The sequence below is a fragment of the Takifugu flavidus genome, chromosome 20 (genome assembly GCF_003711565.1).
Source record: "Takifugu flavidus isolate HTHZ2018 chromosome 20, ASM371156v2, whole genome shotgun sequence".
In the NCBI taxonomy this organism is placed as follows: Eukaryota; Metazoa; Chordata; class Actinopteri; order Tetraodontiformes; family Tetraodontidae; genus Takifugu; species Takifugu flavidus.
The window spans coordinates 321,312-342,080 of record NC_079539.1 but is presented as its reverse complement, the minus strand read 5'-3'; the positions used below and the strand labels follow the sequence as shown (position 1 = coordinate 342,080).

At 49.8% G+C, this 20,769-nt stretch overlaps 1 protein-coding gene and 1 long non-coding RNA gene across 2 annotated transcripts; both read right to left on the bottom strand.

Moving 5' to 3' along the window:
* Positions 1-3,889: 3,889 nt before the first annotated feature.
* Positions 3,890-16,365, bottom strand: sppl3 (signal peptide peptidase 3). The gene is made up of 11 exons (XM_057018302.1): positions 15,604-16,365; positions 9,893-9,970; positions 9,221-9,312; positions 9,026-9,145; positions 8,799-8,877; positions 7,884-7,996; positions 7,698-7,804; positions 7,025-7,188; positions 6,342-6,532; positions 6,146-6,255; positions 3,890-6,072 (listed from the first exon to the last, which is right to left on the bottom strand). Exons 1-11 carry the CDS (start codon positions 15,627-15,629, stop codon positions 6,001-6,003), a joined length of 1,152 nt encoding a protein of 383 aa, XP_056874282.1. The 5' UTR covers positions 15,630-16,365; the 3' UTR covers positions 3,890-6,000.
* On the bottom strand, positions 11,375-13,917 carry LOC130516911 (uncharacterized). Its single transcript, XR_008947605.1, has 2 exons — positions 13,176-13,917; positions 11,375-13,133 (listed from the first exon to the last, which is right to left on the bottom strand). It is a non-coding gene; the product is annotated as an uncharacterized LOC130516911 (long non-coding RNA).
* Positions 16,366-20,769: the final 4,404 nt, after the last annotated feature.

Genomic DNA, 20,769 nt, shown 5'->3' with positions numbered 1-20,769 from the left:
CGTCATTGATAATTTCCCACCAAAACCAGGAGAAAAAGGTTAATGGAGAAGTGTGTTTTTGGAGGAGGGGGAGGGGGAGGAAGAGGAGGAGGGGAAGTGAGTTTTGTGCTTCATCTTGTTCAGTCGGGCAGACCCCACCTCGAGTACCAAGCCCCCTGCACCCTGGCTCTTCTAAAGAGCTCCCCTCCTCCCCCACCTCCTCCCCCCTCTGCCTCCCACTTGAAACAGACTCTATGGACTGCATGCATGACATTCCAGCTGTGTGGGTGGCACAGGCTTTTTTTACAGCGTCTCCTACAGCACACAGGGCTCCTAAAGCCCAGCAGCCCAGGGGAGCCTCCACCTTCATGGCTCCATCATCCCCAGGCAGGAGCTCAGCTCAGGTCCCCGCTCGCGCCCAGGGGGGGGGGGGGGGGTGGTGGGGGGGGAGGGTTAGGGGAGAGGGACCCAGCAAACAGACGTGAAAAAGCCTCAGAAAAACACACCTTCAAAGGTTTAGTCGGTGCTTGCAGGCGTGAGAAGATCAACTTTAACGGACTTTCTCAAGCTCGACTACCACAATTTCGGACCGGCGTGTGTGTTTTTTTTGTGTGACACAGTGGAAAAAACATCTGGGCGTGTTCATAGCTCAGCTTCCTGAATCTTCCCTGAAAGGGTTTCCATGGGTTCAATTAATCTGCACAGATTAGGGCAGCGTTCGCCCTCCAACTGGAACCTTCTCCCTGTTGTGTTGACGGAGAGTCCCGGTCGCACCATTGTCAGTTACAGGAGTGGCCAACACACGCCGCTCCTTCGCCCCAATCCAAATCAATTACCCATAATCCCGCAGGATTATCATAAACCTCGACGAAGCTTCAAACCCAACAGATATCGATCCTCAAAGAACGAACCTCGTCCATAACTGGGAGTGAACGACCTGCTTGTTTTTCTGCTTCTACCAGACGAGTGCAGACTCTAAAGGACAAAAAAAAAAAAAAGTCGGGCCCATTAACTGAACTTCAGAGGAATTCCTCACTTTACATTCGGAATGCACTTTAGGTCAAAGGGCAAAGGGCCAGAGGGGAATCAACCCGCGCCCAGGCAGGCAGGCCTTATTTAAACAAGCCTGGAATGCCTGGCTGGGAGAGAGAAGAAGAAGAGGAGGAAGACGAAGCAGAGGAAGAGGAGGAAGGGGAAAGAACCTCTCTGCCATTAACGTGAGCAGGGGCCCCCGCCAATAAATACCAGCACTTTTTAAATTACCTGCAGAGGCTGATTTCATGTGCTACTGACTTGGACTTTTATGGGCAGTTTTTCCTGTGTGTGGAGTCACACTGATGTCAATTAAATCTGTTTAATGTAACAGGATCCACCCTCAAAACAGCCATGTTACGTCTCATTTATGCAGCTTTAATTGAAGGAAAAGGGGCCTTTTGCTTCACTTCTCTGAAGTCTTTTAGCGTTTCAACCTGAAGTTGACTTTAACTTTTCTTCTTTGTTGTGGAGGTTGATCAATAATTGATTTTCACATGATCATGGATGTTTTTTTTTAAAGGATTTAATGTTTTTAAAGCATCAACATTATTATGTTATTTACAGGCTAGATTTTTCATTTGATTCAGAATGGCAAAATATAAAGGATAAAAGGTTCAAATTCCTCTTTTCTCTTCAGGCAGATCAATCACCTGAATATTGGTCATTTCAGGATCAAGAGATGAGGAACCTTAAAGACAATATTTAGGTCAATCTTTCGAAAATAACCTTGAAATATTATGATTTTAATCAAACCAATCACTAAAAACCGGATTGCTTTTGAGGCATTAAAGATCTTAAAAAGCAATAGATCTGTATTTTGAATTTTAAATTGTTTAGATTATTATACTTTCTTTAAACCTTATTATGCGATGTACAGTTTTCAACATTTAATATTAGAAATTATACTTTAAACCTAAAAGCAGAAGGTTTAAACTTGACTGTTTTAGCTTCTGGCTTGTCAAAGCTGCCCTCTCACCTGCCTGTCTGTAATTAAATGATCAATAAGAGAAAATACTCTTTTTAACTTATCAAACATTGAAAATAAATATATGAATTATTATTACACTTTTCTTGAGACAATAAACAAATAAAACTGACCCTGAATAAATGTGTTATCTTCAAAAAGAGGAATTCCACATTAGAAGTCAACTCTAGTGGTTTCATGACTTACTGTGAATAAACTGATTAAACACTTAAATCCAACTGATTAATCACTTAATTCCAACTAATTAATCACTTAAACCCACCCATGTATATGATGCTAGTGTGATGATACCCTTTTAGTATTGTAGTGTTAAAGGTTATGTGTTATGTTAGTTTTGTGCATTTCTACTTATATGAAAGCTTGGACCCCTCTGGTCTTGTTGAGGCTGCCCTCTTACCTGCCTGTCTGTAAATTAAGGATCAATAGAGAAAAAAAAACTTTGAATCTAAAAACACAGAATTGCAGAGGTACAGGAGATCCTCCTTAATACAATAAGATAGTTTAACCCTAAAAAGAAACATTTCTGTTTTTACAGGTTGTTTTTCTCTTAAGTCAATTATTTAATTTGATAATCTTATTGATGAAAGCACACTTGTTCAGTGGACAAAAGTTTGGGAAAAAAATTGATGAATCAAGCTTAAAAAGATGATAAGTCACACATCTAAAGCTTCTTTTACTTATTCCATTTAGTTTTTAGTTTACATCAAAACTGTTTAAATTGTAAGTCTGTGCTCCTGCAGGTTCAGGCTGACTGCAGTTGCCCTTTCACCTGCCTGTGTGTAATTTCAGCATCAAAAGAAGAGGAGCCTACCTTTAAACCTCCGAGCACAGAACATCCTCTCCATTTTTAGGACCACATTGTCAAAATGTCTTCCTGGCCTGCTACAATCCCCATGGCCGTGCTGGAATTCTGACCACTTCATGCCTTCAAAGCTGCCGGCTCGTTCCCGGCCTGACCAATAGATGGAAAAGGGTGGACCCTGCCTGCCTTGACCCTGCTGACCCCCACCCTGCCATCCAGGCTGTTCCCAACCCCCCCCAACCATCCATCTCATGCACTGATCCAGTGAACGAGGTGTCAGTTTCACAGATGTTGCAGAAATTATTGATGAGGCCAGAACATCACTGGATCTAAAAAGGCCCAACGTCAGGTTCTCGGCGCCATCTGCCACATTTTCCATTTCCTGCTCTTTATCCTTGATTCTGCTCACCCAAATGCAGCTGATGCCCCCGCCCTTGTCATTTTATCTCACTGTTGGCAGTGATTGGCTAAAGTGAAGCTAAAGGCCTCCACCTCTCAATAGCATTCATACTACAGGTCTCTCACTGAGGCGGCCATTTTCCCCTCCAGAACACGTGACCCCACCTCTCTGGCGCCGTGCAGGAACCAATTATCTCGTGTCGCGGGCCTCTTTGCCCAATCAATCAATTACGCTTTAATCACAGATCCTCCTGAAAATATAAGCGTTTGAAACTCATCTGTGTGCTGGTTTTCATCTGAAGAGAGCTGCCAGGAATAAAGCCGTCTTCTAACATCATAAACGAACAGTTTATAATCCCGGGCGGAAGAACCTGTTCCGCTAATTTGTGCTGTGTCGCCCTCTGCTGGCCAAAACCAGGTACTCGAGCTTTCTGTGTAATAAGTAGAGATTGGAATGTAAAATATTTGTTTTGACGGTAAATAATTACCTAAACCGACGTAAAGGCGAATTATATTGTGCTAGAAAAATACGAGCTACTAAATAAAAACGATTTGATCTCATTTTCTAGTTCAAATGAAATGTTTAAGCATTGTATGCATCTCTAAACGATTCCTAGCAAATTATAGACTATTAAATCTGCTAAAATACATCAAGTAGTGAAGTCAAAGTTCAAGAAAAGAGTCCAGAGTTACAGTTAGAGTCATGTTTATTTACAGCAGAATCCTGAAACAGGGGGACAGAGTTTAAAAGTTTTAGACGAAGCGCTTCAGGATTCATGTTTCACTACACAGTTCTTAAGTTATTTATTCACCAGTTTCTATACAGAATCCATTCAGCCATAATATGAATCCGGCAGATCCAGGGTCTGCTGGAGGGCAGGAGAGGTGGAATTAAAAAAAACCAACAACCTAAGAAACAATTAAAAAAAAAAAAAAAAAAAACCAAAGGGGGATAAAAAGAAATCTTTATTCTATATATAAAAAAATCTGTTATCACCATGATCATCTTCAATCATTTATGCATGTACATATACACACATTTAAGTATATAAATCTATAGATCTTCTCACCGTGTCCATTGCCAGGTGAAAAGGGGTTTGTGGTTCCATGTTTAGACCAGAGGAGGCCAGGGCCGACCACAGGCAGTCCTTCCTGACCAGCAGTCGTTATCGCCGACACCTCCGGCGAGCTCTTTGGCTCCGGCGCCTCCGTGCCGGTCGCCGGAGCCCTCCGAGCAACGATTCACTGTACACTGAACATGCATGGCCAGACGGCAGTTAAAAAAAAAAACCCCCAAAGAGAACAAAAAGGCCAGTAAACTGCATCATCCCCGCACGCCTGCGTCTCCCCCAGTTCCAGAACACGTTAAATATAAACCGACAAGCACCACGGAAACAGGACGACGTAAACGGAGGACCGGCAGGGACCGGGTGGCGACGACTGGGGGCCGCTTTTGTTTTCCGATTCCCGTTTTCGCCATCCGAAGGACACGAAGGACTTCCTCCCCTTTTTCAGTAACTAAACTCGCGTCACAGAACATCTCCATGTTCCACCTCAGCCTCGCCTCCAGCTGTCGCAATAGTCGCGCATTTCCACGGTGGAAACAATTCAAGCGGGGGTCCTCAAACTGATCCCACGTTCGCCGATTTCCAACAAAAACAGACCTTTATGTTCTGGGCCAGATTCCCGCTGGGGATTCTGGGAATTTGAGTTCAGAGGAAACCTGACTATTGTCACTGCTCACTGTGCTTGTAAATTCAAATTAAAACCAAGTAAAGCAGCCTTTCTCTCGCTCTCATACACACACACGCACGCACAACAAATCTTTACATCCACCAGCCATGGGTGCTTTGTCAAAAAAAATAAAATAAAATAAAAAATGACTTGAAATAATGTTTAGAAAACTAACTGCCAAAAGGTGGTCGAAAGGGACCAAAACGTGGAGCTTGGCTGGCTTCAGTTTCGCCTGTTTTTTTCTTCTTTTTTTTTTTTACATGCTCCCCGACACAAACACAATCTCAAGATACTGCAAATACACATATATACAAATGGAAGCGGCCCCCTCCGACGGGGGGCGGGGGCAGCTCCATGATTTATAATGCTTTTCTGTATATGCCAAGAATAAAACCTTTCTAAATAAAATACATAAGTTGTCTGTGAGGGAGGGGATGAGCAGGGCGGGGGGGCCACCAGAGGACATCAGAATGGAACCACTGTGGTTGTGATGACCGGGGGGGGGGGCTCTTGTCCTCTGATGTGCTGCTCCTCGTGTGCCGCTGTAACTGTCTGCCACTTCCCATTTGTGTGAACTGTTCCGTAGCAATAATATTAATAATTATAACGACCACGACGATGCTAAAAAAATATATATAAACCACAGCCGCGTCTCGCAGCCCCAAGTCCACGGGGATGGGGGGGGGCTGGCCCTCCAGTTCATCTGAGGCAGAAAAGAAAATGATGCAAGAAAAAAAGAAGGAAAAGACAAGTGAGGCGAGACCTGACGGAAGGAGAGGAAATGAGTTCAACAACAGGAGAGTGGAAAAGGAAAAAAGGGGAGAGGGGAGGTGGGGGGGCAGCAGAGGCAGGACGTGGGATAATGAAGAGGAAGTGGAGATGAGGCGCGTTGGGGGCGTTGGGATCCACACGCCGGCATCCTTTCGGAGGGGTTTCACAGGCGGAAAAGCATGAACGAGTGATGACGACACGGCCTCACTGTGAGCGCGCCCTCTCTCCTTCCCTCTACGGAAAGGTCAAAGATCCGCAGTCCTCCCCACGCTGGTCCTGCTGGCCCAGGGGTGCATCATACCTCCAGAAAGCGAGAGCTGCTGGACTTGGTGTGGAAAGGTTCGGACCACATACGCCGCAGGTCGCCCTGGAAACAGCAGACATGTCAAAACAAAGCTCTTTTCCCCCTCTCGAGCTGTTTGGGGTGACAGTGAGAGCACCTTCAGGTAGGCCATGGTGAGCAGAGGCAGAAGGGTGAAGGGCACCAGGTAGAGCAGAGCCGGCTGGGCGGCGCGGTGGATCCTGGAGGCCACGGTGGCGGTCAGCAGCCCTGCGCACAATCCCATCACAACTCAAAACCACTGGCACAAACAGCGATCCCGACGCTCACAACCCCCCATCTCCAGCACGACTCACCGACAAAGTAGCCGATTAGAGTGCAGTGGAAATACGAGACGCGCTGCATGCGCCCCGGCATGTTCCCGGGTCCCGGGACTTCCCCGTTTGCTTGTTTCTTATAGTTGTCATAACGCAGGACGAAGCATAAGAGCAGCCCCGGCATCACGATATCTCCGATTCCCAGCATTGAGAAGTGACTTCCTGTAGAGCTGTGCAGACGAAGAGAAGAAGAGTGTAGTGAAAGAGTTGATTTATACTGCATCTACTAACGCCTGTGTAATGAACCAGCGTAGATCGGCCACCAGGGGGCGACAAACACGGCATTTCACACTGGCCAGACTAAACCGCCTCCGGAGTTCAGGATAATTATGCTCGCAAGTCTATAACAAGACTCTGCTCTAGTGAAGAGCTCCACCTTCCAGAGAGTGGACGCTGTTCCATTCTCTGAGACAAAAGAAGCTGGAGGTAGCTCCGATTGGCTTCTATCCTTAGAGGAATGTTGAGGGAAGAAGTGGAATTCTGGAGCTGTTTGCATTTCTACAGCCTGTCAGTCTAGAAATACTGACTTCATTTCACCCTCCGCCGAACAAGAAATGTCTCAAACATCGTGATAAAGTCGCACGGCTGAGCCGATGGAGAAACTGGAGCCGAAGGTGACCGAAGAGCCCGAAGGGGCACTTCTGCCTTCACGATGGTCGTACCTGGGAAAGACCAATTTGCCCGGTAAGGAGAGGCGAGGGACGTCACGGCCCATCCCTGGCCCCAGGTGCAGCTTCCTGGACAGAACATCGATGGGGTTCTCGGCAGGTTGGGTGGCAACTTTGACCATCACGTTGCTGTTGAAAATATAGGCCGAGAAGAACACCTGAGGGAGGAGAAGACGACACGAGACCACGTTTAGTTCCCATACGAATGCTGCGGCTTTGATTTGATCAGAACCCCCCCAGCGCTGCGTTATACACTCTGCTCTATCAGTTTAATTTGGGGAAATACACCCTGCAGTACAGCCGAATGGAAGTGGGCCTCTTCCTCCTCCAGTGCGAGTGGAACGCGCTCGTATTAAAGTCATCACTCAGGAGAGGCGGCGTCTCCTCCACTCTCAAGCCCTTAAGTGGCTCGGGCTTTGTTGCTCTGAGCTCCGAGTTACTGATCCAGACAAGATATGGCTAATAAACCGGACCAGGCACAAATGGCTCTAATATCTCAAAGGAAACAATAATGCTCACTTTATTCTGGAAATCTAATCTGGCTTTTGTCAGGTTAACAGTTTTATTCCTCTGCTGGAATTAAGTGGTGACAAAGCGGACGGTGATTATTTTATATGGAGCCTGACGGCTGGAACGTGCACGACCCGCGTGCCGGTCCACATCTCACCCAGAACACGTCGTAGATGAGCAACCCCGACAGCAGCAGGCACGACACCTTCAGACTGGGCAGCCGCACGAAGGCGATCATGGCCACGCACAGGCCCATGGCCAACGCTGTGGAGGAGAGGGAGACGCTGGTTAGGAGCGCGACAGGAGCCCATAAACCGGGCGGGGTCGTGCTTTCCCGACGTACCGTCCATGAGGAGCCAGTGCCCGGTCAGAACCCAGATCAGCACCAGCAGGACGGAAAGAGAGAAGGAGAGGAGCTCGGCCAGGGTGAAGCGTCCGCAGCAGCCGAAGGAAATCCTGCAGGCAGACAGGCGTCAGTGCTCCGTTCACAACCCGACACCACAACAAACATCAGGCCCATACAGACGTGCACGGGCCACCCGCTGGGATCACCCCTTTAGGTTCGGAGCAAACAGTGTTGGGCTTTTAGAAGAAATGAGAAGTGATTGTAACGGTAGAAAATCAGGCTATTTATTCAGAGTAGAGCTGCTTTCAGAGGGTCCCGCTGGTCCCAGAACAGTTAGATCGGCTCTGTGGGTGCTGGCTGAAGAACAACCGTGGCAACGTGGCGCTAGGTGGAACTTAATCTGACCCACGGTGACAAGAATCCCACTTGGAAAGTTTTATTTAATGAATAAATTAACTTGTAATTGGGTTTGGGCGGCGTTTGGACGTTACACGCTGCAGGATCCAGAATCCACACTATCGATTTCTGGTCGTGCTCTCTCGCTTCTCCCTTAATTGGCAGCAGAGTGGCTCTTTTGTTTGGTAGCGTCACATGGCTGCTGTGGGCGTTGAAGCCACGCAGGTCAGGACGGCTCCGGTACTGACTCAGGCTGCACGTGGGTACGAAAAAGCGTGACTAAAAGCGTTCACCCCGTCACGAGCCGCATAAATATACATTTAATGCACCACTTGCCACTTCCTCTCTGACGCAAGAGCCCCTTTTCAGGCGGTTGCTAATTAAAAGAGAGGTAATTTCCCGCAGATGACCAAATCACACGCTTATTAAAGGCTCTCTAGTGCAGCCGGCAGCGCGGTACGGAGCAGCCCGATCACCTTTCCAAACAGAAAAAGCCATTAAAGTGTGTTGCCTTACTTGTTCTGGGGGGAGCAGGGCCTGGTCAGGTACTGGCACATTGGCAACAGGAGGAATGCAAACGCAATTGTTGCGAGAACTGAGGAGGAGAACAAAGCCCAGCAGTGAGACCTGGAATGCCGCCCGTCTGCTTAATGAGTGGGCTAACTGCTGTTCACAATAACGAGCGAGCACGAGTGCTGTCTTATTGATCAGAGGCCTGTGTCCTGTGATGCTGCTGCGCTCACCTGCGGTGCAGATGGTGAAGACCACCTGTACCGAGTCGAAGAAAAAGAACATGACTAGCAGGGAGACGGAGGCTCCGATGGGCAGGAAGAGGGCCTGCGTGGAGTCTATGGTCTGAATACCTGCAGAAGGGTCAGAGATCAGCGGGGAATCGCATCACGTGCACGTGCACGTGCGGCAGCACCTGAAACACTCACTGTTGTTCGTGTTGCCGTTGTTGAACGCCCCCGTTGCCGTGGGGTTCCCGTCTTTATCCTTCTCCTGGTTCTCACAGTCCATGTTTAATGACCTGCAGGACGGGAGAGGGCACGGCTGAGTGCAACCACGACGCCATCAGCGCCTCGTTAAAGGCTCTGTAGCGAGCGTGAAGGCGGCCGCGGGGTTTAGGCCTGAAAGCTCAGCGTTTAAAAGTGTCACATCAAGCCACGTTTGATGATCAAGAAAACAGAGGAAATGTTCTAATTGCTCTCCACTCTGGCTCCATGTGATGCTCCTGCTGCACATGGCAAACATTTGTGCACCAGTTTCTCACAACTTGGGCCAAAAGTGCCACAAAATGAACACTGTCGACACACTAAACAGCTGGCCTTCAACGTCAACTCAAATTTAGCTTCCAGCAATCAGAGAAACACCAAACTTGCTGCTTTCAAATGAAGCAAATAAGAAATGAAATGAAGCCCAATTACTGAAGTGATTAGACAGGAAGAACTGGGCGCGTTAGCGCAGCGCTGTTAGCATTGAGGCGCTAAGCCCGATGGTTTCAAACCCAATCAGCTGATCCTGCTGCTCACAGACACACTCTGGACCCTCGGCTCCGCTGTGAAGGAGTGTGTGTGTGTGTGTGTGTGTGTGTGTGATACTGAACTCACCTGAAGCTGCCATAGACGATGAGAAGGATGGAGATGAGGAAGGTGGACACCTGGCTAGAGTCAACTAGGGAGTAAGCCCTGCAGAGAAGGAAGGGAGGAGACGTCAGCCACAGCAGAGACGGTCCAGCACAACCTCCGTTAGCGGAGAGAGCCGAGCTCCCGTTTCCGTGGCGACCCACGTGCGTTAGCGTCACAAATGTCACATGCTCCCTCGCCACCTCCTCTTTAGGCCAGCTCACACGCGTGCACCCATTTCAATCGCTGAACACGGCCGCGTTATTTCCGACCGCGCCGCCTTTCAACATTTAAAAACTTCCTGCAGATTCCGGAGAGGCTTTGCTGTACATCGGCAGTAGTAATGTGAGATTATCCGACGTGGGAGGTTAAAATCCCTAAAATCCCCCCATAACGCAGTCATTTTGCTAACGGACAGACGTCGGCTCCCACGACCTCCTCGGAGGGGGCGGATCTTCCCAGGAAGGCCTGAAAGACGTCCACCTCTGGATTCAGTGCCGCAGCCGCTCCTCCCGGAATGGCGGAGGTTTACGATCCAGATTCTACTCTGTAATCAATTCAGACACAAACCATCGGGTTGAAATCAGAATAGAGCTAGTTTCCGCAGCTCTTTCTGGATTATTTTTATATCGCCCGGCTGCGGAAGCCAGCGGGATTCCAGGGGAATTTCAGTCACGACCGCCAACCGGTCCTTCTCCTTTCACTACTCCAAGATGTCGGAGTTAACACAGGAAGATGTGAAGGCTTTATTCTCCTCACGCCACATCCTGCGCTGGATAAAGGTCACCATAAGTTGGGGTTGACCTTTGAGCCCAATGACATAATTTAGGGTCACATGACCCAGCAGGGTCTGGAGGAAGCTGTGACGTCCTCTTCAGTCCTCTGGAAAGGTGGGAAAAAGGTGACAAAGCTTCTCATCTGCAGACCGATGCTGCGTTTCAGGGGCAGGAGCAGGAGCAGGAGCAGGAGCAAGAGCAGGAGCAGGAGCAGGGGTAGGAGCAGGAGCAGGAGCAAGAGCAGGAGCAGGGGCAGGAGCAGGAGCAGGAGCAGGAGCAGGGGCGGAGCAGGGGCAGGGGCAGGAGCAGGAGCAGGGGGAGGGGCAGGGGCAGGAGCAGGAGCAGGGGCAGGGGCAGGGGCAGGGGCAGGGGCGGGAGCAGGGGCAGGAGCAGGAGCAGGAAAGCTGTCCCGGCTCTGTCGCAGATCAAATTTCATCAAGTGTCCTAACGAGGCCCAACACATCTATTAGTCATGAGCTCCTCTATTCAGACGAGTGAGTGACTGATATTGTTTCAGTTGCGTGAACACAATAACGGTGAATCTGACTCGGCCCCGTCTCGCTGCACTCTGAGCTACATTTACCGCCGCCGCCACCCTTCAGTGAACGGTAAATTGAATATTTTAGGCTCAGATGCTGCCAAATAGAGCCTTGTTTGGGTTTTCAGACGTTATATTTACATCACGCTGGGCTGTTTTAATAGGTGCTTTTATTTTGAAAACCAGAAGGCGAGTTTTCAGGCGGATCTTTCAGGATAAAACTGTTAAAACACACATGAAATGACTCAAAGGTGTCTGGGGGTGGGGGGCGGGGGGGTAATGAGTAGTTCACTGTGGAAACAGGACACTGGGACGCTGCTGCACGTGCGCTGGCACAATAGCGGCCCGCGGGCTTCAGCGCCGACATCTGCTCAACGCGTCGCATCAGGACAGGCGAATCCTTCTCAGATACACGGTGTAAACTTGGGAGAACGTGGGCCGGTTCCTCCCCACACAGGCTGGGAATGATGTCACTCCCCCCCCGCCGACACAGCCACTGCACAGTTCCACCCATCACGGGCCTAATTCATATTCTAGCATTGAGCTGCTGCGTCTGAATTCCGTGCACAGAAGCCTGCAGAACATGGGTGAGATAGATGAATGGAACATTTAAAAACAAAATACAAGCCCGGACTGTTGAGGCCTGGACGGAGGCCCAAGGCGCCATAAGACATCCTTGTTCCCTGACAGACTGGGGTTTTCAACAACAATTCCAAAACCGTCCCCCATTAAAACCAGTTGAATGCATGACTTGACCACTAAGGCCTCGGGTCAGCTGGCCTAAAAATGAACTTCTGCGGATGAGACGCGTCTTTTAAATCCTCAAACGGGACCGGATCCTCCCCGTGCTTGTATGTTGATATTTACCTGCAGCTCTTTGGTACAAAACCACGTGCACGGAGGGCAAACGTGCTCGGCCCCGGCAGGGACCGCCGAGGCGTGACGCTTCCCCCGGCCCCCACCGGGCTCCGCCAGCACACGCAAACCCAGCGTTAGCGCTGTAACCCAACCCAGTTGGACCCAGTCAACCGTCACTGCTCTGGAACTTTGCTTTATTCAACGGACAATATTTACCGACGGGCGCCATCAGCGCGCAGACGTGGGCGGAACCTGCCCGCCTGCCAGGTTAGAACCTGCAGAGCGGGGCGGAGACGGCCGAGGCAGAACTAAAAACCCTGGGATTGATAACGCTCTCACAGCAGATGGGCCCGCCGGGTGCGTCGTCAGCATTAGCGCGCGGCTCCTCAGCTGAATGCTAATCTGAGCAGGAGCTTCTGTTCTGGAGAGGAGCAACAGGTGCGGCGCTAATCCGCCGGGTTCCGGCAGCAACGGCGGGCTGGTTCCCCCCCCCCACTTGCGCCCATTTGAAGCAAGGAAACACAGGAAGGAGCTTAAAGCCGCTAACTGGTGGCCGCTAACCTTGTGCTGACCTGGCCACAGGGGTTCACGTGAGGCTAATTCAGGGCCTGCTGGTAAACAGGCGCGGCGGGCGCAGAAACAATGGCGCGTTTGGACGGAAGATCTCAACCACAATGTGTCCGCTTTTACTCCACGGATGCTGATGTTGCATTGTTGCAGTGCCGACATCAGCCTCGCTCGACAGCTGCTGCTGTAAATGCCCCCAAACATGTGTGTAAATGCACCCAAACATGTGTAAATGCACCCAAACATGTGTGTAAATGCCCCCAAACATGTGTAAATGCACCCAAACATGTGTAAATGCCCCCAACATGTGTGTAAATGCCCCCAAACATGTGTGTAAATGCCCCCAAACATGTGTAAATGCCCCCAAACATGTGTGAATGCACCTAAACATGTGTGTAAATGCCCCCAAACATGTATAAATGCACCTAAACATGTGTGTAAATGCCCCCAAACATGTGTAAATGCACCCAAACATGTGTAAATGCACCTAAACAAGTGTGTAAATGCCCCCAAACATGTATAAATGCACCCAAACATGTGTAAATGCACCCAAACATGTGTGTAAATGCCCCCACTGTGAGCAGAAAGGAGCCACAACACAACACTTTCTCTTCCTCCTCATTAGCACACGCATGCAAATACACGCTAGCCGAGATCGGCACGAGCGCGTCTGCTCATCTTGGCGTGCACTTTGGCCCTCTCGCTTCGAGCGCTGGCACATGCGCTCGTGGGGAAGAGAAAGAGGAAGAAAGCCTTCACGAAAGATTAAAAAAGCACAGTGAGGAGAACCGGCTCGAACCGAGGCGGCGCCGCGCGTTGACCCGTGCTGCTGTTGGTCCTCTGAAGGGTCCAGACGTACAGCAGGACGTGGATCCAGCATTCAGCCTAAATCCTCACACACACACACTCACTCACACACACACACACACACACACCTCCTTTAGTGATGAAGTGTTTGCCTTGTGTGATTCAATGCTGTAAGAGTCCAACTGTCCTCACAAAGGACATAAACTGTCCAAGCAAGCTTGACTAGTCCGTGTGTGTGTGAAAGCCTCTGGAATGAGCAAAACTGTGTTTCTTTGTTCTGGTTGAAAGAAACAGTTTGTGCTGAGCCCGAATTAAAAAGTTCAACAGCCTGTGTTTAACATTTAACAAGTCCTACAACTTTCAAACAAAAGAATTTAAAATGAGGAATAACTTGAGCTTCAGGACGGAAACCTGGTTATTCCGGGGATCTTTTCTGCAGCCTCCTGACTGGATCTCAACTGGATCAATGCTCACCTGATCCCCGAGGGATTGACGTAACCCCCCGGGGCTGCGGGCGTTTTCTCCGGGGCATCTGCTCACTCAGAAACCCTTCCACCTCTCTTCAACCCCCCCCGTTATTCCAGAGAGGGCAACCTTCGGGTGGCACAGAGACTGTGGGGCAGGTGTGCAAAGATTCCCCATTCCACCGGATTCCTCCATCCCAATCGAGCCAAAGCAGGTGCGAAGGAGCCCAACGGCCTCTTTAACGGCTGCTGGTCGCATGCAAATGTCCACAAAGCCATAAAATCGGAGTCTATCTTTGGGACGAGCTCAGAGACGCCTGAACCCACAATTTAGCCACAGCCGTGGAGCTCCCGCCTGTTTCTGGGGCTTTTTTTACTGACATAATTACACACTTGCTGACAACACACTTTTCAAACACTTATTTTTTTTAAAAAGGCAGGGGTTTTTAATGGCTTCCTTAAAACATTATCAGAGGTATAAATCATTAATCAACCCGCGCCATTAGAAAACAGGAGCAACAGCCATAAAACAAGTTAATTTTGTAGCCCTGGGCTCTCCGACAGTGAACACATCACACAAACTTCAGGGAGGGCAGAGGGATCGATGATCCCACTCCCGGAAAACAGTTTTTCCAATACAGAACCTCCGGCTGCAAGTTTGGGACTCTCAGCATGCAGATGGGAAGCGTCAATATGAGGCATTTAAACAGCAGAAGTGTCAGAAAATACAGGGAGTGACGGCAGGAGACAGGTTCACAGGACGCTGCATCAGGATATCCACAGCTAGAAGCCTCCTAAGTCAGCTGCAGAGCTCCTGCGATAAAAGGAGCATCGTTGAACCTGCATCCCACCAAAAGGCCTCCACTAAAGCCAAACCTTCATTCAACGCACCGAGCCGCAGCCGTCGAACCTCCCCCCGGTTTAGCGAGCACACAAACATCCCTCCGTCGACCTTATAGAGGTTTTAGCGTTCGCGACGGACTGTCACGGTGCCAATCGCTGTTAAAAATGGGATTTGGAGACACAACTGTGACGCCAGACGGCTAGCATGCTAGCTCGGACCTTTGTTGTTGTGCACAGAGGGGTCGACGACGTTGCAGCCCGTCCGGCCAGCTAACGTTGACCCAGCGAACCCCCATCACGGTCGCTCCCCACCCTCACACGGTGCAAAAGGCACGGTAATCGGACAGCAAGTCCGGACAAAATACGCCAAAATGTCACCCGCTGCCAGGCTAGCGTTAAACCACCGAGCTCAGCAAACCGTTAGGCTGGGCTCTTTACGTCCCCGCGGCCGCAAACGCTCGTTCAAACGGCAGGATCGGTGAGAAATACCGCCGGGTTGACCCGAACTTGTAAACCAAACCGAACCAGGCAGGGGTGAAAGGCTTTAGCACAGCATGAGTGGGTGAAGCTGGTTAGCTTCTGCTCGCTAACCGACCAGCTCGAGTTAGCAGTTAGCTTGATCGCAGCTGCAGGGGGGGGGGACAAAAATAGACGTGGATCGAAAGAAAGGTTGACATCAATCGGCCACAAATGCGCATCGGTGCCCGAGCGTGACGAGCCGAGCAGAAACGGGAGATGCCAGCGGCGAAAAACGGGCCGTCCGGCGCCCCAAAGCAGCCAGGCTCGGCAGTAGCCGCGGCTAGCATCAGGATAATCGGCAGCGCGACGCCTGTACGCACTCACCAAGACGAGTAGCCCTGCTCCGCCATGTCGACCAAAACACTGGGTTCCGTGACTGGGGCCAACAGATTCGGGTCCCGGTGCCAAGCCGTGAGGACCTCGCCGAGCTTTGCCGCTTATCCTTCACAATCCGACGTCCTAGCAGCGACTTCTAGGTGACGACATGGCGATACATCCCGGCGACAGCTAGCAGCCACTAGCTGAATCTGCTGCGGTTGAACGGGGAATGGTGGTTCGGCGGACAGAGACAAAGCACCCCGAGAAAAAAAAAACCCCACAATGGTGTTAATTTCGTCGCTTTCGCTCACGTCCCGCTGCCACCCCCAGCAGAGAGGGCTCGCTGTCCGACGCTGCTACACCCTCCGGGGATCCATATTCGGCGGCTCCGGGAGAAGAGGCGATATTCCCCAAGTCTGTTATGGAAAACGTTGAGCTTTGTTTTCAATGGCGAGTCCGCGGGAGCGCGCAGCACCAGCCTGCCGTGGAGCTTGAGCGCTGGGACGTGCACGAGAGCCCCTTCAGATGGCTGCCGCGCAGCCTCACACGCACGGTTGATGACCGCAAGGGGGAATTAATTCCCCGTTATTGTCGCGATCGCGCGTTGATTTATTTAACGTGACGAGGAAGCGGCGGTCGCGCGGCCTTTGCACACATTCAGATGTTATCGATAATTTAAAATAATAATAATAATAATAGTGATCAAAATGGACCGGCTGCTTCGACGACGCGGCTTTTCTCCCCGATTATAGACTAAATGAATCTGTGTCATTAGTCAAACCCAAATGTATGCCAATAAGATCAAACGAAAATGAAAGCCTGGGTGGTTGTGGCGCCCCCTCCGGTGGACGAGCGCCACTACCGCCAGTAAGCTGTGCGGGATCAGCTCCTCTCCTGCTGTTTACCATAAACACAATCCGTTTCTCCTCCACAGAAACGCTTATCAGGAGCCTTTGGATGAACCCTGTGTCCTAAACAGGTCCGACTGAGCTCTGAGCTCCAGGTAAAGGTCATTTTCAGAGGTGCAGGAGGGGGGTCAGGGCTGCTCAGTGGCTCTGATTAGCTACCATGACGTTGTTTTTGTCATCATCTTGTACTTCTGCTCAGATTTGGGATCTCACGCAGCACAAATATGACCCGTTCCGTCCCATCACATCATCACTTTGCAGCCTTGATTTCCCCTCACTCACTGCCACCTGCTGGGCGGGGGGTGTACTGCAGTTACATGTCAACGGTCAAAACGTTTAAACGTAATCTATTTATGCGGTTTAAGGCTTAAAACCTAATGTCCCCATGATGAAAAAATAAGATATGATAAGGAGGACCATCCAATAGGCTTGATCCATCAATTTAACTGTAGAAAATCCTTTTGAAATCCGGGGAAATTGCCGTAATATTTAACATCCAATAGAAAAGAAACAGCACTAGAAAAACTTTGCTTCTGCCAGACCAGGCTGTTTTTTGCCCCCATATAAAGATGGCATTAGGGTTTAGAAAGGGCTCAGCGGGATTCCCTCCAGACGCAGAATATGCGGATTACCAAAGTCTGCAGAGCTGCTGTTCTGCCAGATTATTCCCAAGCTGCTCTCGGTGACCGAGCCTGTCTGGCGATACATCTGAGCAGAATTCCACAAACTGGAAGAAATTCATAAGAATGGATCCATGACGTCACGGCGGCTGCTGGTCACAAGTGAAGTCTGCACTGAATATTTATTACAGCTGGAAGATGAGTCGAATTCAACAGGACAGGCGCATTGGAATCCTCAGATCAGCACCATCCAACACACCCCCACACTGAAGATCAGAGGAAAATAAGATTAGATTATTGGCAGCAAGTGGACTTTAAGAAGGTTCTTAAATCCGGGGCGCAGCTTTTATCCTCTCATTCAAAATTCAAGTTACAGAAAATATAGCCATTAAATTTAGAATAACTTTTAAAACCCTTCTTCTGACCTACCAGGTCCTCAGAGGCCTAGCTCCATCCGACCTGGAGGAGCTAGTGACACCTTACCAGCCCAATAGACCGCTCCGCTCTCAGAATGCTGGTCTACTTGTGGTCCCCAGAGTCTCTAGGAGTAGAATGGGGGGCCGAGCATTTAGCTACCAGGCCCCCCTGCTATGGAACCAGCTCCCTGTCCAGGTACGGGAGGCTGACTCCATCGCTACTTTTAAGATCAGACTTAAAACCTTCCTCTTATTGTCACTAATTCTGTAGTTCCAGTTACTATCATAGACAGACAAATTATCATACTTAGGGGGTCATCTAATCATTAGGTCACATCTTAGTTATGCTGCTAGAGGCCGAGGCTGCCGGGGTCCAGAAACATGATCACCTGACAGGCCTCTGTCACCCCACTGGGTCGTGGTCTCCTCTCCTCTTGATTGTAACAGACACTATATAAATAAAGATTGATTGGTGCTTTAAATTGTTTAGTTATCATGTAGTTATTGATTTGAACACTATGGTAAGAGTCATATGCGTTGTAGTACACGCATGCTGCCACTAGATGTCAGCCTTTACACAAAGAGCGAGCGTGAAACAGCTCCGACGTAAAAATGAACACTTTCACTTTCAAATATTTTATGTTTTCGACGACAGTATCTATTTGGGTTTTTAGTTTATATGAATGAATTTCTGAACACTAACACTTGAAGATCACAAAGGATGTGTCCAAAAAAAAAAGGCCACGGCTGCTGGGACGCTGGATGTTACAGAAACTGTACAGGAACTGTAAAATTCTTTATTACTGCTGATTTAATGTGCCTGATTCCACTTCTGCGCTGATTAAATGGGAAGACTGAGTCCACTGTGAGGATCTTTGCAGGTCTGCAGGGTTCCCACCCCCCAGTCATGTGGTAGGCCTGGTTTGCCGAGTTCTAATTGCTCTAATATGGATCCTATATCATGTTTTAACTGCGTTCGCAGAATGCGTGCAAAAAGAGCTGTCAGAATGCTTTGATTTCTGCACAACGCATTCTCATCCATGTGTTTCTTAGAAGGATTAGATAAAAACAGAGGCATGAATTTTGGTGAAGCCAGGAAAAAGGAAATCGAATTGTCCTGAATGATGACTTCGTGACCATCAGACCTCCCACATCCCCAGTCCACGAACAATGAAACAACGAGAGCAGATATGGGACGTTTTTTCCAGTAAATGGTGGAGAAAAGCAGAACAAGGACTTCCGCTTTCTGCACACCTGGAAAGAACAAATCTAAACAGGAAATAGATCAGATAAACGTTGTTAAACAGGGACGCCAATTGTTGGCTGAGACGGACTCCGCAGTTCTACCTCCTGAGCAAAGTCAGGGGGTGAACACCCGTTTGAAGCTCCCCCCCTGGGCTCCAGGGTTCTGTGGGATCCTGGTGTCCTGACATTGTTAGCACGCCTGATATGAGAGCCTGATCAAAGCTGGCTCATTCTGCCTGACCGATTTCCACAGGATTAAGGATTAGGGAGACAGGAAGCTGGGAGAGGCACAGAGACAATCTGGGAAAGACAAAAGGGGATGGAGAGGGTTACATAGAGTGAAAAGGATGGAAAAATGCTGAAGGAGACAGGGGGGTCATAAGGTTCTGTCAGAGAAGGCCCGGAGACTCGCTGGAATTAAAACCAGATGAGCCATCTACAAATCCAGCCAGGACACCGGGACAATTAAATGAGCGTTTTCCTGTAAATCAAATAGTTCAGAGCGATTTCGTTTTTCCTTCCTCTGGCCGGTCGGAGCTCTTTCCTCTCCAACCTTCTCCAGGGACCCGGGCGGTGCTGCAGCCCCCCAGTGTAAAGTCTGGCTCCTTCCTGGGGGACAAACCCTGCTGTGCTTTAATGGAGGAATATTGAAATCTAGTCTAAAACTAAGTTGCAGCCAGCGAATCGCTGCTCCTTTCTTCTTCTCCCCTTTCCTGCTGCTGCAGTCCTGCTTATGTGAGCTAGCTCAGCTGCTCCCACACATCTCTGGCGGTGTCACGCGTGACATCGCCACACCAGAGAAATCCACTGTTCTGTCTGTAAACTATTCAAATGCAGGCAGGTGAGACGCGCAGCACCTGGAGGTTTATCTCCCGGGTGCTGAGGTCAGACGTGGCCGGTGAGGGAACAAGCGTGACTATTGTGAGGGACACGCCGGCTGAATGAGCCTTTGTGTGGCGCACATATGTTTAAATATTACAGTGGAGTCCCAGTTTGGATTCCTGGAGGCACCTGATTTACATTTGTTGTATCTCTCTAAAATGGAGACGCCAGGCCTCGTTAACGTGCCCATGTGGTGCTCACACAGGAATGATGTTTGCCAGTATTTAGGCCAGAGAGACGCTCCGTCTCTGCAGAAAAGTCCCTTCCACAGCGGTCTGACGTCCTGTGGGGACGTGGGGACACCCCTCCGATGAGCTTGCATGACTCCAACACTACAACCTCCTGGTAAAAGTCCCTCAATTCATTTGCCCCACTTGACGTGTGTCCAACAGCGTGGACTGTCCATGTGGACTGTCCATGTCCACGTGGACGCGGTGCAGCGTTAAAATGTGGCTGTGTTTCATGGAAATGTTAGAGAGCACTAGCGAGATCGTCCATACTGATGGACGGTGAGGATAAAGTGACGGTAATGGGACAATGGACACCACCTGTAGACAGTTGGATGGAAGGTCAAGGGTCACGGCCGTCCATCCCCACCAGATGTGGGCTCTTGTTGGTCTACAGCTGATTAATTATGTCACCCTTCACGACAGCAGGGTCAGCGGCCAGGCAGTCACATTAAACAGGGATATGGGGGCTTTATCCCCGGAGAAGAGGCCGTGGTCCACAGGCCACGCGCCCCCGCCATGACGGCGTCTCTGTCCATGTGTGAGCAGCAAAACAGGGATTTCTGGCATTTGACATTCCCTGAGATCAACCCGACGTGGAAGGGACGTGGAAGAGACCCACCCGTTCACACCCCGTGGCGCGGCGCCTCATTCGCCTGAGCCGCCATCAATTTCTGCTCGTAACCAATAGCGATGGAGGAAGCGCTCGCACGGTCACAGAAACAGTTGGCACGGAAACAGCACATTACACCATCCCATTCCTTTGTCGTCATAACTCCCCTCCCCTCCCCTCCTCTCCGGTCCCCTCCTCCCTCTCCCTGCTCTCCCTATCCTGGATGTGTTTTCCAGTCATCAATGAAATCCCACCAATCGC